Source organism: Neolamprologus multifasciatus, chromosome 5 (genome assembly GCF_963576455.1).
Source record: "Neolamprologus multifasciatus chromosome 5, fNeoMul1.2, whole genome shotgun sequence".
NCBI classification, from domain to species: Eukaryota; Metazoa; Chordata; class Actinopteri; order Cichliformes; family Cichlidae; genus Neolamprologus; species Neolamprologus multifasciatus.
Window position 1 is genome coordinate 38,688,466 of NC_140443.1, and position 17,793 is coordinate 38,706,258.

The 17,793-nt window shown below is 37.0% G+C and overlaps 1 protein-coding gene and 1 long non-coding RNA gene across 2 annotated transcripts; one reads left to right on the forward strand and one right to left on the reverse strand.

Moving 5' to 3' along the window:
• The first annotated feature begins 923 nt into the window (after positions 1 to 923).
• Positions 924 to 1,622, forward strand: LOC146519308 (actin filament-associated protein 1-like). The gene is made up of 3 exons (XM_085160099.1): positions 924 to 1,056; positions 1,137 to 1,326; positions 1,454 to 1,622. The coding sequence occupies exons 1-3, from the start codon at positions 969 to 971 to the stop codon at positions 1,620 to 1,622; spliced, it is 447 nt and encodes a 148-aa protein (XP_085016225.1). The 5' UTR covers positions 924 to 968.
• Positions 1,623 to 1,939: 317 nt separating this feature from the next.
• On the reverse strand, positions 1,940 to 12,206 carry LOC146519309 (uncharacterized). The gene is made up of 2 exons (XR_014874117.1): positions 4,093 to 12,206; positions 1,940 to 4,062 (listed from the first exon to the last, which is right to left on the reverse strand). It is a non-coding gene; the product is annotated as an uncharacterized LOC146519309 (long non-coding RNA).
• Between the last annotated feature and the right edge of the window lie 5,587 nt (positions 12,207 to 17,793).

Here is a 17,793-nt window from a genome sequence, read left to right on the forward strand (position 1 = left end):
GGTCATTTGAATTGTGTCTTTCCTGTTTGTTCAGCTAAAGGGAAAGAAGGGAGCAACAACCAATGGGGTGGCATCAAAACAGAAGCCAGAGCCAAAGAACCAGCCAAAGAAGAATGGAGTCATTGCCACAAATGGGACTGCGTCTCTGAAGCGCAACAACTCCAGTAAGTTTTGAGATTTGAAGATACAACAGGAAGTCATCTTGAATTGAAATATCACCCACCTTTCCCAGTCAGGTCTTGCTCTGTAAGGAATAGCAGACAGTGTGTCTGGCTTCTCACCGCTGATTGCTTTCAAGCAAAATTCTGTTCCACAGCAATGTGGAAAATGCAGGATATCTAAATTACAGTTGGTTTAAGTAGAGGGGAGTAAATAACTGAAAGCCTTTAAACCTATCCTACCCTCGAGACAGTCCATGTGACGCATGTGGGCCTTGAGCCTCCTGCCAACTCCAGGGTAAGAGGCGCGATAGCAGAAACAGACCCTAGCTCATTGGAAGAGAGCGAAATGTGGTCGAGTTAATCCTTGTGGTTCAGAAAAATATTTTTGCCTAATGTGTGAACGAGGAGGGTTGTAACCACTTAGTGTAGCTTGCAATTCCTCCAAATGTCAGAATGCAAACACCAAATGTTTCATGTTGGGTTTAGAGTACCACAGATAAGAGTGCTAAATTTGAAACTATTAGCAGCGGTTTATATGACTGATTCTTCATAGTTATTCACAATGAGTGTATTTTTCACTGAAACATAGGCTTGGCAATTAATTCCTGCGTATGGCACTGAGATCAATGGGTTTCTAAGCAGTTCATCCCCCCCCCTCTCTCTCTCTGCTAGCAAATGACCCCAGTCTCTGGCTTCTAACTTTTTGAAAACCCGACTTTTCTTGTGTAGATGGGGACCAGTGTAAGTATGGGAAGAAACCGTGTGGAGGCTGATGCCAAGCGACTGCAATCAAAGGAGGAAGAGCTGATGAAGAAGAAGCAGGAAATCAGAAACCACCTGACTCAGCTGAAGAAGGAGAGGAGAGACCTTCGTGCTGCTGTGGAGGCAGCGGCTGGTAAGAGAGAGAGATAGAAACGTGCTTGTCATTAAAAGACAAGTTTAATAAAGTAATATTTCTCCTCTCTTTCACATTAGGCAAACGCTCACATATTTCACTATCAGAGCGCCTGAAGAAGTTGGAAGAACAGTGCAAACTGAAGGAGGAGGAGCGGGTGAACCTGGAGCTGGAGCTAACTGAGGTGAAAGAGAGCCTGAAGAAAGCCCTTAGCGGAGGTGTCACCCTGGGCCTCACCATCGAGCCGAAAGCTGGCTCCTCTGCCTCCAGGTGAGTATGAAGTTACTTTATAAGTTTGTGCTGACACGTTAGTGTACTCATGTTTCCTTCATATTTTTTGTCTTGTATAGTCACCAGCAATGCTGCGACGGACACACGAGTCTTCTCCATTCTCCAGCTGTGACACCAGTGACACCGAGTCCTGCTCGCTGCCGGTCAACAGCGCCTCACTGCTCTACCGGCAGCAGGGCAGCCAGAAGCCCTCAGCAGTCCGGGGACATGTCCTCAGGAAGGCTAAGGTCAGAGGTCATGCTACACAACGCGACTGGCTTTCTCTGAGAATATAATTGTGTGGATGCCCTCAAAGGCATCCACACTATTGAGTTCCTGTTTCTCTTTATTGTGTGGATGCCCTATGAGGGCATCCACACTATTGAGTTCCTGTTTCTCTTTATTCTTTATTATTGTGTGGATGCCCTCAAAGGCATCCACACTATTGAGTTCCTGTTTCTCTTTAAACTTTATTCTTTTTCAAGTTGCTCGCGTTTTTTCGGCACTTAACTACTCCTTCAGTTTTCAGCCGATTTTCTCCGTTCAAACTCTAAACTGTTCTGCTATTTCTGCTAATTCCAGCTATATCTTTTGGTGTTTATTACTATTATACTTTTTAAAATATTACACTTTTTTTCCTTTTTTTTGTCCCATTGAAATGAATGGGAAACTTCCACAATTCTGCTAAAACTTGCTTGTTTTTCAAACTTAACTACTTCCTCATACTTTCACCTAGGAACTCCATTCAAACTTTAAAATGTTCTCAAATGATTGGGCTTTTCCTGTGTGATTCAGCTTTTTCATATCTGTTACCGTTTTCATTTAATGCCTCTTTAAGTTTTCAGTTGCAGCTTTGTGATTTTTCAGAAAATACATGCGTTGTTATGGTTGCTATGCAATTAACTCCGAGTGAGAGCTGGTGCTTCCTGAAGTTTCTCTTCATGTCCGAACAACTTCTTGCTACTCACTCAATTTTCACTCAACCTCCACAAACTATACATCAAACGTAGGTATTTTTGCTGGCTTTCAGAAAATGTCACTATCACTGTTGTGGAAGTTACAGATTTTATCAAATCGCCTCAGAGCAACACAAAGTCTTAAAACTCTCCATAGAAAGTCAATGGGGAGTCTGTTCAAAATCAGCGCTGGGACTCTCCAATGAGAGGCATTTTCAAATCGTCATATCTCCTTAACAAAGCAAAGTTAAGACATGAGGCTTGTGCCAATTCATCTTCAGACACTGCTGACACTCACGATCGGAGCAGTTTTTACAGTCATCTTACCGTTGAGTCATAAATTACGTTTGTTTGAGGGGTGGAAATCTGTCCTCCTCTCAGTTTTCAAACTGCGAAAATGAAGCCGTTTCTTCTCTCATCATATCTCCGCGACGGTTGTACAAAGAGCAATGAAAATCGCAGTCAAAGTACACCAAAGTCCGCTGATTCACCCAGTGCAAGAATTATGCTTCTATCCCACCTAGTTTTTGAGTTACATGACGTTTTGTAACTCCAAAAAATGGCGTTTTTCGCCTCTCACCGCGATCTAATTCTAACTGCTCATCACCCTATTTTCCATGCGCCCGCTCTCTTTGCCAGTGGCGCAATTGGTAATGAAACGGATGTTCAGACCGAAGGTCGTGGGTTCGATTCCACCTTGTTCAACATTTTTTTTCACTACAAATTGATACACTATCACAGACCTGTAATTCATATTGATAATTTGTTACAATTCTGCAACGTTTTATGATTTTGGCAGCTTTTCTAATATGGACCTCAGATTCTTGTTAACGCTCCATGGCAGAAATACATACAAGTACACAGCCTGATGAAGCAGACAGAAGCAGTACCTCTGATTGGTTCAGCATTTTTCACCTCTTATCAGCACAAATCTCAGCCTCTTCTGCTGTTTTTATTAGAATTTTAAGCTTTTTCACCGTTTTTCTGTTACGTGAGAACCAGTTTGGCTCAATGAGTAGCTGAAAAATGTCAGCCTCTTCAGCTCTTTCGGAAGAATTTCAGAGTTCAGCTTTTTCACTTGTTTTAAGCACAAATTTCAGTCTCTTTACCTCATTTCACAACAAAGTAGTTCTTCCTCTTCACCTCTTTTCTGCTAATTTAAGCTTCTGCTCCACAGTGCACATTTTTCTTCTTATCATATCTTTGCTTGTGACCAGAACTCATTTGGCTCAGAGGGTTGAGCAGTTGCCGTGAGACCCGGAGGTTCGAATCCTACCTGTGACAGTTGCCGCACATGTTCCCTGCTTGCATGCGCAGATTCTGGTTATTCACCTCTTCTGCAAAAATTTTGGCCTTTTCCCCCTTTTATTAGCACAAATCTCAGCTGTTTTCAGAAAAAACTCTTTTGAGAACAAATTCTTCTCATTCACCTCTTTTCAGCGCAATGTTCTGCTCCTTTCCATCTTTTCTGCAGAAATTCTGCTGATTGAACTCTTTTCAGCAAAATTTTCAGCCTTTTCACCTCTTATCAGCACAAATCTCAACTGTTTTCAGAAAAAACTCTTTTGAGCACAAATTCTGCTGATTCATCTCTTTTCAGCAGAAATTCTTCTGATTCACCTCTTTTCTGCAAAGTTTTCAGACTTTTCACCACATTTCAGCACAAATCCCAGCTTTTTCAGCTGTTTTCAGCAAAAACCTCTTTTCAGCAGAATTCTGCTCATTCAGCTTTTTTCAGCAGAAATTCTGCTGATTGAACTCTTTTCAGCAAAATTTTCACCTCTTTTCAGCACAAATTCTGCTTATTCACCTCTTTTCTGCAAAGTTTTCAGCCTTTTCACCTCCTCACCACCTTTCAACTTTTTCAGCTTTTTTCAGCAGACATCTTCAGCGTTAAGGCATCCACACAGCATTTTCGCAGGAAATGCAAATTTTTCTAGTTGTGTGGATGCTTTAAGGCATCCACACTATTGAGTTCCTGTTTCTCTTTATTGTGTGGATGCTTTAAGGCATCCACACTATTGAGTTCCTGTTTCTCTTTATTCTTTATACTTTATTATTGTGTGGATGCTTTAAGGCATCCACACTATAGAGTTCCTGTTTCTCTTTATTCTTTATACTTTATTGTGTGGATGCTTTAAGGCATCCACACTATAGAGTTCCTGTTTCTCTTTATTCTTTATACTTTATTATTCTAGTTGCCACTTTTTGTACGTTTTTTGGCACTTAACTACTTCCACAATTTTCAGCCGATTTTCACCGTTCAAAATTTAAACTATTCTGCTATTTCTACTAATGTGTGCTATATCTTTTGGTATTTTTCACTATTATACTTTTTAAAATATTAAGCTTTTTTCCTTTAATTTGTCCCATTGAAATGAATGGGAAATTTAAAAAATTCTGCTAAAACCTGCTCTTTTTTGAAACTTAACTACTTCCTCATACTTTTGCCTAGAACAACCATTCAAACTTTAAAATGTTCACAAATTATTGGGCTATTAATGTATGATTCAGCTTTTTCAAATCTTTTACCGTTTTACTTTTATCCCTCTTAAAGTTTTGAGTTGCAAAATTGTGATTTTTCACAAAATACATGGGTTGTTATGGTTGCTATGCAGTTGGTTCTAAGTGAGCCACTTTAAGTTTCGCAGTCTTCTCTTCATGTCCGAACAACTTCTTGCTACTTGCTCAATTTTCACTCAACTTCCACAAATTATACATCAAAACGTAGGTATTTTTGCTGGCTTTCAGAAAATGTCACTATCATTGTTGTGGAATTTATAGAATTTTGGCAAATCTCCTCAGACCAACACAAAGTCTCAAAACTCTCCATAGAAAGTCAATGGAGAGTTTGTTCAAAATCACCGCTTGATTTCTGTAATGAGAGGCATATTCGAATCGTCATATCTCCTTAACGAAGCGAAGTTAAGACATGAGGCTTGTCCCGATATATCTTCAGACACTCCTGACGCTCACAATTCAAGAATTATTTTCTCACCTATTACCATTTGGCCATGAATTACGTTTGTTTGAGGGTAGGAAATTCGTCCTTCGCTCAGATTTCTTCAGATTTCAAACTCTGGAAATGAACCACTTTTTTCTCTCGTCATATCTTTTTGATGGATTTCCACAAAGACCTAAAAATTTCCATGGTTGTTCACCAAAGCCTGCTGTCTCTTACGGTGAAAGAATGATATCGATACTCCAAATAGATTTAGAGTTAGAAAGCGTTGTTTGAGGGGAAGTCAAGGCAGTTTTCGCTTCGCCTCTACTCAGTTATGGTGCATTAGAAGTCAAATATCTTTAATAATTCATATTTTAATGATAAATTGTCAACACTCGAAGATTCCCCCATCTCTTCTGAACAAAACGGTGTAAGAATGACCGTTCTAGCCCCTACGGTTAGGAAATTATGGCCATTTGTTTGGAGGGTAGTCCTCACTATGAGAAATAGACTGCAAAAATCCTGCCTCTCTGCTGCGTGTGTAAAAACGGCTGCACCTGTTTTGGCGGGAAAAAGTACACAGCCTCTCTGATTGGTGGATTCAAATTCAGCAGCTCCCAGGCTGCTTGACTGACCTACAAAGTTGCTTCTCTCTCCCTCTGTGTGTGTGTGTGTGTGTGTATTTCTGCTTTTTATATTATTTCTGCTTAATATAGTACTTCTGCTAAATCATAGTATTTCTGCTAAATTATAGTATTTCTGCTAAATTATAGTATTTCTGCTTTTTATAGGATTTGTGCTTAATATAGGATTTGTGCTTAATATAGTATGTCTGCTTAATATAGGATTTCTGCTAAATTATAGTATTTCTGCTTAATATAGTATTTCTGCTTAATTACAGTATTTCTGCTTAATTACAGTATTTCTGCTTTTTATAGTATTTCTGCTAAATTATAGTATTTCTGCTTAATATAGTATTTCTGCTAAATTATAGTATTTCTGCTAAATTATAGTATTTCTGCTTTTTATAGTATTTGTGCTTAATATAATATTTCTGCTAAATTATAGTATTTCTGCTTTTTATCGTATTTCTGCTTTTTATAGTATTTCTGCTTAATATAGTATTTCTGCTTTTTATAGTATTTCTGCTAAATTATAGGATTTCTGCTAAACTATAGTATTTCTGCTTAATAATAGTATTTCTGCTTTTTATGGTATTTCTGCTAAATTATAGTATTTCTGCTTTTTATAGTATTTCTGCTAAATTATAGTATTTGTGCTTAATATAGTATTTCTGCTAAATTATACTATTTCTGCTTTTTATACTATTTCTGCTTATTATAGTATTTCTGCTAAATCATAGTATTTCTGCTTTTTATAGTATTTGTGCTTAATATAATATTTCTGCTAAATTATAGTATTTCTGCTTTTTATCGTATTTCTGCTTTTTATAGTATTTCTGCTTAATATAGTATTTCTGCTTTTTATAGTATTTCTGCTAAATTATAGGATTTCTGCTAAACTATAGTATTTCTGCTTAATATAGTATTTCTGCTTAATAATAGTATTTCTGCTTTTTATGGTATTTCTGCTAAATTATAGTATTTCTGCTTTTTATAGTATTTCTGCTAAATTATAGTATTTCTGCTAAATTATACTATTTCTGCTTTTTATACTATTTCTGCTTATTATAGTATTTCTGCCAAATTACAGTATTTCTGCTTTTTATAGTATTTCTGCTTAATATAGTATTTCTGCTAAATTATAGTATTTCTGCTTTTTATAGTATTTGTGCTAAAACATAGTATTTCTACTAAATGTAGTATTTATGCTTAATCATACTATTTCTACATATTACTGCCAGGTCCCCAGGCAGCCAATCCTCTGTGAGGACTGACTCATTCTAATTTACAAATCAGGGCCTGCACGGCTTCCCAGCCAGCCAATCATATCTGAGGTCTTCCGTTTCTTCTCTCGTCATATCTCAGCCACGGTTGTACAAAGAGCAATGAAAATCGCTGTCAAAGTACACCAAAGTCCGCTGATTCATCCAGTACAAGATTTATGCTTCTAGTCCACCTAGTTTTTGAGTTACACGACGTTTTGTAACTCCAAAAACTGCGTTTTTCGCCTCTCACCGCGATCTAATTCTTACTGCTCATCACCCTGTTTTCCAGGCACCCGTTCTCTTTCCCAGTGGCGCAGTTGGTAATGACACGGGTCTGCAACCAAAAGGTCGTGGGTTCAAGTACAACTTGGTCAACATGTTTTTCTCCCTACAAATTAATACACTATCACAGACCAGTAATTCATATTCATCATTTATTACAATCCTGCAAACTTTTATGATTTTACCAGCTTTTCTAATATGGACCTCAGATTCTTGTTAACACTCCATGGCACAAATTCTGTTCCCTTTAGGCTCTGTGTATGTGTGTGTGTGTATCAATATTTCTCCCATTTTAAAGTATTACTCCTCCATAATTGTATTTCTGTTAAATCAAAGTACTTTTACTACATCTTAGTACTTCTGCTCAATCATAGTATTTTTGCCAAATCATGGTTTTTGTGCCAAATCATAACATTTGTGTTATGTTATAGTATTACTACTAAGTGAAGGAATTTCTGTCATGTTACAGTATATGTGCTGATTACAGTATTTCTGCTAAATCATATTATTTCTACTATATTATATTTTTCTTTCTAAATATAGCATTTCTGCTATATAATTGTATTTCTGCTATGTTATAATATTTGTGCTAAACCAGAGTATTTGTGCTGAAACATAGTATTTCTGCCAAATGATAGTATTTCTGTCAAATTATAGTATTTGTGCTAAAACATAGTATTAATTTAAAATTACAATATTCATAGTTCATCACAGTGTCTCTGGTAAATCACAGTATTTCTGCTATGTTGTACTATTTTTCTAAATCATAGTGTTTCTGTAATGTTTAAGTATTTTTGGCTAAATATATTCTTTCTGTTATCTTATACTATTTCTCCTAATTTCTTGTATATTTGAGAAGTTATCATGTTTCTGGTAAGTTACAATATTTCTGCCAAGTTCTGCTATGCTATTGTATTTCTGCCAAGTATTATGTTTCCTCTAAGATATTGCAGTTCTGCTAAGTTATTACTTTTTAGCAAAGTTCCTTTGCTTCTGCAAAGTTTTTACAATTTCTGCAACTTTTCAGCTTTTTCAGCTAGTTTTTGCAGACAGCTTCAGCTGTAAAGCATCCACACTGCATTTTCGCAGGAAATGCAAATTTTTCTAGTTGTGTGGATGCTTTAAGGCATCCACACTATTGTTTTCCTGTTTCTCTTTATTCTTTATTATTCTTAGGACTTCCGTACACTTTTCGCCGTTGAACTACTTCCACAATTTTTGTGCTATTTTCACCATTCAAATTTTAAACTATTCTGCTATTTCTGCTAATGACGGCTATATCTTTTGGTATTTTTTGCTATTATACTTTTTAAAATATTAAGCTTTTTTCCTTTAATTTGTCCCATTGAAATGAATGGGAAACTTCCGCAATTCTGCTAAAATTTGCTTGTTTTTGAAACTTAACTACTTCCTCATATTTTCACTTAGAACAACCATTCAAACTTTAAAATGTTCTCAAGTTATTGGGCTATTCAGGTATAAATCAGCTTTTTCAAATCTTTTACCGTTTTATTTTTATCCCTCTTAAAGTTTTGAGTTGCAAAATTGTGATTTTTCACAAAATACATGCGTTGTTATGGTCGCTATGCACTTGGTTCTAAGTGAGACACTGAAGGTTTCGCAGTCTTCTCTTCATGTCTGAACAACTTCTTGCTACTTGCTCAATTTTCACTCAACTTCCACAAATTATACATCAAAACGTAGGTATTTTTGTTGGCTTTCAGAAAATGTCACTATCATTGTTGTGGGATTTATAGAATTTTGGCAAATCTCCTCAGACCAACACAAAGTCTGAAAACTCTCCATAGAAAGTCAATGGAGAGTTTGTTCAAAATCACCGCTTGATTTCTGTAATGAGAGGCATATTCGAATCGTCATATCTCCTTAACGAAGCAACGTTAAGACATGAGGCTTGTCCCGATATATCTTCAGACACTCCTGACGCTCACAAATCAAGAATTTTTTTCTCACCTATTACCGTTCTGAGATGAGTTAGACTTGTTTGAGGGTAGGAAATTCGTCCTTCGCTCAGATTTCTTCAGATTTCAAACTCTGGAAATGAGGCAATTTTTTCTCTCGTCATATCTTTTTTTTGGATTTCCACAGAGACCTGAAAATTTCCATGACTGTTCACCAAAGCCTGCTGTCTCTTACGGTGAAAGAATGATATCGATACTCCAAATAGATTTAGAGTTAGAAAGCGTTGTTTGAGGGCAGGTCAAGGCAGTTTTTGCTTCGCCTCTACTCAGTTATGGTGCATTAGAAGTCAATATCTTTAATAATTCATATTTTAATGATAAATTGTCAACACTTGAAGATTCCCCCATCTCTTCTGAACAAAACGGTGTAAGAATGACCGTTCTAGCCCCTACGGTTAGGAAATTATGGTCATTTGTTTGAGTTTAGTCCTCACTATGAGAAATAGACTGCAAAAATCCTGCCTCTCTGCTGCGTGTGTAAAAACGGCTGCACCTGTTTTGGCGGGAAAAAAGTACACAGCCTCTCTGATTGGTGGATTCAAATTTAGCAGCTCCCAGGCTGCTTGACTGACCTAAAAACTGGCTTCTCTCTCTTTCTGTGTGTGTTATAGTATTTCTAAATGATAGTATTTCTGCTTTTTATAGTATTTCTGCTAAATGATAGTATTTCTGCTTTTTATAGGATTTGTGCTTAATATAGTATTTCTGCTTAATATAGTATTTCTGCTAAATTATATTATTTCTGCTTTTTATAGTATTTCTCCTTAATATAGTATTTCTGCTAAATTATAGTATTTTTGCTACATTATACTATTTCTACTTTTTATAGTGTTTCTGCTAAATTATAGTATTTCTGCTTTTTATATTATTTCTGCTTTTTATACGAATTGTGCTTATTATAGGATTTGTGCTTAATATAGTATTTCTGCTAAATTATAGTATTTCTGCTTTTTATAGGATTTGTGCTTAATATATGTCAGGGTTCTGGGTCTGAGCAACCCAGGATCCCTGTGCAGTTATGTACTAGTTATATGTATTACTATGTATTTTTGGTGTTGCTTCCCCGTTTGCTCTATGCTTGTACATATGTGGAGACACTTGTTAAATTCCCCTGGCTGGTGGACTCCCTCAATCCTGTTGTCCTGGACTTCCTGCTTTCCACCCTCCACCTCCACTTTCCTCCTCAGGCTGCTCACCGGCCCGGACCGCTGGTGGATTCACAGCCTGAGATGCCGGCCCCGACGTCTACACGGAAACGACCTTCGCGCCGCCGGCTTTCCTCACCGCAGCCTAATCCACGAACTTCTCAAGAGTCGGCTGTGGTGAGTAGTACGGACAATTTTCCATTTCCCTCACCATCTGTGTTTGTGTCTGCAGTGGACGAGCCGACAGCGCAGGTAAGATCACCTCGGTCAGAGGTCTCCACACCACTCGCTGCTTCAACATCTGCAGCTGTGGCACCGCCGTCATCTCACCGCCTGCAGTCACCCTTCTTTTTTTTCTTTTTATAGGATTTGTGCTTAATATAGTATTTAATATAGTATTTTTTTTCTTAATTATAGTATTTCTGCTTTTTATAGTACTTCTGCTTTTTATAGTATTTGTGCTTAATATAGTATTTCTGCTTTTCATAGTATTTCTGCTAAATTATAGTATTTCTGCTCTTTATATTATTTCTGCAAAATTACAGTATTTCTGCTAAATTATAGTACTTCTGCTTTTTATACTATTTCTGCTTAATATAGTTTTTCTGCTAAATTATAGTATTTCTCCTTTTTATAGTATTTCTGCTAAATTATAGTATATCTGCTTAATATAGTATTTCTGCTTTTTATACTATTTCTGTTTAATATAGTATTCCTGCTAAATTATAGTATTTCTGCTTTTTATAGTATTTCTGCTTATTATAGTATTTGTGCTTAATATAGCATTTCTGCTAAATTATAGTATTTCTGCTTTTTATAGTATTTCTGCTACATTATAGTATTTCTGCTTTTTATAGTATTTGTGCTTCATATAGTATTTCTACTAAATTATAGTATTTCTGCTTTTTATAGTATTTCTGCTAAATTGTAGTATTTCTGAATTTTATAGTATTTCTGCTTAATATAGTATTTCTGCTAAATTATAGTGTTTCTGCTACTTCATAGTATTTCTGCTTTTTATAGTATTTGTGCTTAATATAGTGTTTCTGCTTTTTATAGGATTTGTGCTTAATATAGTATTTCTGCTTTTTATAATATTTCTGCTTAATACAGTATTTCTGCTTAATATAGTATTTCTGCTTAATATAGTATTTCTGCTAAATTATAGTATTTCTGCTACATTATAGTATTTCTCCTTTTTATAGTATTTATGCTTATTATAGTATTTGTGCTTAATATAGTATTTCTGCTAAATTGTAGTATTTCTGCTTTTTATAGTATTTCTGCTAAATTATAGTATTTCTGCCTTTTATAGTATTACTGCTTTTTGTACTATTTCTGCTTAATATAGTATTTGTGCTTAATATAGTATTTCTGCTAAATTATAGTATTTCTGCTTTTTATAGTATTTGTACTAAAACATAGTATTTCTACTAAATGTAGTATTTATGCTTAATCATACTATTTCTATATATTGCTGCCAGGTCCCCAGGCAGCCAATCCTCTGTGACGACTGAGACATTCAAATTTACAAATCAGAGCCTGCACGGCTTCCCAGCCAGCCAATCATATCTGAGGTCTGCCGTTTCTTCTCTCGTCATATCTCAGCGACGGTTGTACAAAGAGCAATGAAAATCGCAGTCAAAGTACACAAAAGTCCGCTGATTCACCCAGTACAACAATTATGTTTCTAGTCCACCTTGTTTTTGAGTTACACAACGTTTTGTAACTCCAAAAAACTGCGTTTTTCGCCTCTTACCGCGATCTAATTCTGACTGCTCATCAGCCTGTTTTCCAGGCACCTGCTCTCTTCAAAAGTGGCGCAGTTGGTAGTGACACGGGTCTTCAACCCAAAGGTCGTGGGTTCAATCCTACCTTGGTCAACATGTTTTTTTCCCTACAAATTAATACACTATCACAGACCAGTGATTCATATTCATCATTTATTACAATTCTGCAAACTTTTATCATTTTACCAGCTTTTCTAATATGGACCTGACATTCTTGTTAACACTCCATGGCACAAATACTGTTCCCTTTAGGCTCTGTGTATGTGTGTGTGTATCAATATTTCTCCCATTTTAAAGTATTACTCCACCATAATTGTATTTCTGTTAAATCAAAGTACTTTTACTACATCTTAGTACTTCTGCTCAATCATAGTATTTCTGCTAAATCATAGTATTTTTGCCAAATCATGGTTTTTGTGCCAAATCATAACATTTGTTTTATGTTATAGTATTACTACAAAGTGGAGGAATTTCTGTCATGTTACAGTATATGTGCTGATTACAGTATTTCTGCTAAATCATACTATTTCTACTATATTATATTTTTCTTTCTAAATATAGCATTTCTGCTATATAATTGTATTTCTGCTATGTTATAATATTTGTGCTAAACCAGAGTATTCGTGCTGAAACATAGCATTTCTGCCAAATGATAGTATTTCTGTCAAATTATAGTATTTGTGCTAAAACATAGTATTCATTTAAAATTACAATATTCATAGTTCATCACAGTGTCTCTGGTAAATCACAGTATTTCTGCTATGTTGTACTATTTTTCTAAATCATAGTGTTTCCATAATGTTTAAGTATTTTTGGCTAAATATATTCTTTCTGTTATCCTATACTATTTCTCCTAAATTGTTGTATATTTGAGAAGTTATCATGTTTCTGGTAAGTTACAATATTTCTGCAAAGTTCTGCTATGCTATTGTATTTCTGCCAAGTATTATGTTTCCTCTAAGATATTGCAGTTCTGCTAAGTTATAACTTTTTAGCAAAGTTCCTTTGCTTCTGCAAAGTTTTTACAATTTCTTCAACTTTTCAGCTTTTTCAGCTAGTTTTTGCAGACAGCTTCAGCTTTAAAGCATCCACACTGCATTTTCGCAGGAAATGCAAATTTTTCTAGTTCTTTATTATTATTATTATTCTAGTTGCTTCCGTACGTTTTTCGCCGTTGAACTACTTCCACAATTTTTGTGCTATTTTCACCATTCAAATTTTAAACTATTCTGCTATTTTTGCTCTTTCCGGCTATATCTTTTGGTATTTTTCACTATTATACTTTTTAAAATATTAAGCTTTTTTCCTTTAATTTGTCCCATTGAAATGAATGGGAAACTTCCGCAATTCTGCTAAAATTTGCTTGTTTTTGAAACTTAACTACTTCCTCATATTTTCACTTAGAACAACCATTCAAACTTTAAAATGTTCTCAAATTATTGGGCTATTCAGGTATAAATCAGCTTTTTCAAATCTTTTACCGTTTTATTTTTATACCCCTTAAAGTGTTGAGTTGCAAAATTGTGATTTTTCACAAAATACATGGGTTGTTATGGTTGCTATGCAGTTGGTTCTAAGTGAGGCACTGAAGGTTTCGCAGTCTTCTCTTCATGTCCGAACAACTTCTTGCTACTTGCTCAATTTTCACTCAACTTCCACAAATTATACATCAAAACGTAGGTATTTTTGCTGGCTTTCAGAAAATGTCACTATCATTGTTGTGGGATTTATAGAATTTTGGCAAATCTCCTCAGACCAACACAAAGTCTCAAAACTCTCCATAGAAAGTCAATGGAGAGTTTGTTCAAAATCACCGCTTGATTTCTGTAATGAGAGGCATATTCGAATCGTCATATCTCCCTAACGAAGCGACGTTAAGACATGAGGCTTGTCCCAGTATATCTTCAGACACTCCTGACGCTCACAATTCAAGAATTATTTTCTCACCTATTACCGTTCTGAGATGAGTTAGACTTGTTTGAGGGTAGGAAATTCGTCCTTCGCTCAGATTTCTTCAGATTTCAAACTCTGGAAATGAGCCACTTTTTTCTCTCGTCATATCTTTTTGATAGATTTCCACAAAGACCTGAAAATTTCCATGGTTGTTCACCAAAGCCTGCTGTCTCTTACGGTGAAAGAATGATATCGATACTCCAAATAGATTTAGAGTTAGAAAGCGTTGTTTGAGGGCAAGTCAAGGCAGTTTTTGCTTCGCCTCTACTCAGTTATGGTGCATTAGAAGTCAAATATCTTTAATAATTCATATTTTAATGATAAATTGTCAACACTTGAAGATTCCCCCATCTCTTCTGAACAAAACGGTGTAAGAATGACCGTTCTAGCCCCTACGGTTAGGAAATTATGGCCATTTGTTTGGAGGGTAGTCCTCACTATGAGAAATAGACTGCAAAAATCCTCTCTCTGCTGCCTGTGTAAAAACGGCTGCACCTGTTTTGGCGGGAAAAAGTACACAGCCTCTCTGATTGGTGGATTCAAATTCAGCAGCTCCCAGGCTGCTTGACTGACCTACAAAGTTGCTTCTCTCTCTTTTTGTGTGTGTTGTGTGTGTGTGTGTTTTTAGTGAGAATAATAGTACTTTTCTTTTTTAGTATTCTGCTATAATATAGTTTTGCTTTTTATAGTGATTTTGCTTTTTAGTATTTCGTGCTAATATAGTATTTCTGCTTTTTATAGTATTTCTGCTTTTTATAGTATTTCTGCTTAATATAGTATTTCTGCTTTTTATAGGATTTCTGCTAAATTATAGTATTTCTGCTTTTTATAGTATTTGTGCTTAATATAGTATTTCTGCTTTTTATAGTATTTGTGCTTAATATATATTTGTGCATTTTAGGATTGTGTGTGTTAATAATTTCTGCTAAATTACTATATTGCTTTTTAATCAGTATTTCTGCTTTTATAGTATTCTGCTAATATAGTATTTCTGCTTAATTATAGTATTTCTGCTTTTATAGATTCTGCTTTTATAGTATTTCTCTTTTTATAGGATTTGTGCTTAATATAGTATTTCTGCTACATTATAGTATTTCTGCTTTCTATAGGATTTCTGCTTTTTATATGATTTCTGCTAAATTATAGTATTTGTGCTTTATATAGTATTTCTGCTAAATTATAGTATTTCTGCTTTTTATAGTATTTCTGCTAAAATTATAGTATTTCTGCTTTTTATAGTATTTCTGCTAAATCATAGTATTTCTGCTTTTAATAGGATTTGTGCTTAATATAGTATTTCTGCTTTTTATAATATTTCTGCTTTTTATAGGATTTGTGCTTAATATAATATTTGTGACAAATACTGTTCCCTTTAGGCTCTGTGTATGTGGGTGTGTATCATATTTCTCCCATTTTTAAAGTATTACTCCTCCATAATTGTGTTTCTGTTAAATCAAAGTACTTTTTCTACATCTTAGTACTTCTGCTCAATCATAGTACTTCTGCTCAATTATAGTATTTCTGCTTTTTATAGTATTTCTGCTTTTTATAGTATTTGTGCTTAATATAGTATTTCTGCTTTTCATAGGATTTGTGCTTAATATAGTATTTCTGCTTTTTATAGGATTTGTGCTTAATATTCTATTTCTGCTTTTTATAGTATTTCTGCTTTTTATAGTATTTCTGCTTTTTATAGTATTTGTGCTTAATATTCTATTTCTGCTTTTTATAGTATTTCTGCTTTTTATAGTATTTCTGCTTTTTATAGTATTTGTGCTTAATATAGTATTTCTGCTTTTTATAGGATTTGTGCTTAATATAGTATTTCTGCTTTTTATAGTATTTCTGCTTTTTATAGTATTTCTGCTTTTTTATAGGATTTGTGCTTAATATATGTCAGGGTTCTGGGTCTGAGCAACCCAGGATCCCTGTGCAGTTATGTACTAGTTATATGTATTACTATGTATTTTTGGTGTTGCTTCCCCTTTTGCTCTATGCTTGTACATATGTGGAGACACTTGTTAAATTCCCCTGGCTGGTGGACTCCCTCAATCCAGTTGTCCTGGACTTCCTGCTTTCCACCCTCCACCTCCACTCTCCTCTTCAGGCTGGTCACCGGCCCGGACCGCTGGTGGATTCACAGCCTGAGATGCCGGCCCCGACGTCTACACGGAAACGACGTTCGCTGCCGCCGGCTTTCCTCACCGCAGCCTAATCCACGAACTTCTCAAGAGTCGGCTGTGGTGAGTAGTACGGACAATTTTCCATTTCCCTCACCATCTGTGTTTGTGTCTGCAGTGGACGAGCCGACAGCGCAGGTAACATCACCTCGGTCAGAGGTCTCCACACCACTCGCTGCTTCAACATCTGCAGCTGTGGCACCGCCGTCATCTCACCGCCTGCAGTCACCCTTCTGCCATCTTCTTCACCGGCTGCTACGTCGCCACCCGGACCTGCCCTGCCCGAGCAGGAGCTCGGCGAGCCGGAGGAGCTCGCACTGCCCGAGCAGGAGCTCGGCGAGCCGGTGGAGCTCGCACTGACCGAGCAGGAGCTCGGCGAGCCGGTGGAGCTCGCAATGCCCCCAGAGCAGAAGATCGGCGAGCCAGTGGAGCCCATGCCCCAGCTGCCGGCGAGCCAGGAGAAGCCAGCGCCGCTGACGGAGGAGCCCCGCCGCTGCTCGCGAGCAGGAGAGCGCGCGGTGCCGGCGAGCAGTGGAGGGCGCCGCGCCGCGACGGAGGACCCGCCGCAGCCGGGAGGGGATCGGCGAGCGGTGGAGGGCCGCGGCGGGGGGAGCGCGGGTATCTCGGCGAGCGGGGGAGCGCCGGAGCGCGCGTTTGCGCCGCTGCGGGATGCGCGGTCTGACTTTGGGACTGTGACCTGGGAGGGTTTGTTGTTTGTTGTTTTTGCTTGTTTTGGTTCTGGCTTTAGCCTTAAGCTACTTAAGAGAGTCTTGGAGCTCCACCGACGCGGGATCATTGCGTGAGACTCCACGTCAGTCATCCAGTTGTGCTTGGTTAGTGTGTGTGTATGCCCGCGATTGTATGTGTCCTGACGGCTGCTTCTATTGTGTCCCAGGAGAGGGGTGGAGTGCCAGACAGCAGCCAGCACGGGGAGTGCTGAGACACGGGAGCGGAGAGCACAAACACTGGGAGAAGACACGACACGGGAGTCAGGGGAAAGCACTGGAATTTGGTGTTATTTCCACACACTGTAAATAAACGCATTGTTTATACACAGAGCACCGCGCCTGGGTCCTCCTTCCCCACACCCCCCACGGTTTGCCATGCCATACCGTGACAATATAGTATTTGTGCTTAATATAGTATTTCTGCTTTTTATAATATTTCTGCTAAATTATAGTTTTTCTGCTAAATTATAGTATTTCTGCTTTTTATAGTATTTCTGCTAAATTATAGTATTTATGCTTAATCATACTATTTCTATATTTTACTGCCAGGTCCCCAGGCAGCCAATCCTCTGTGAGGACTGAGACACTTAGCCCTGAAATTCACATATCAGGGCCTGCACGG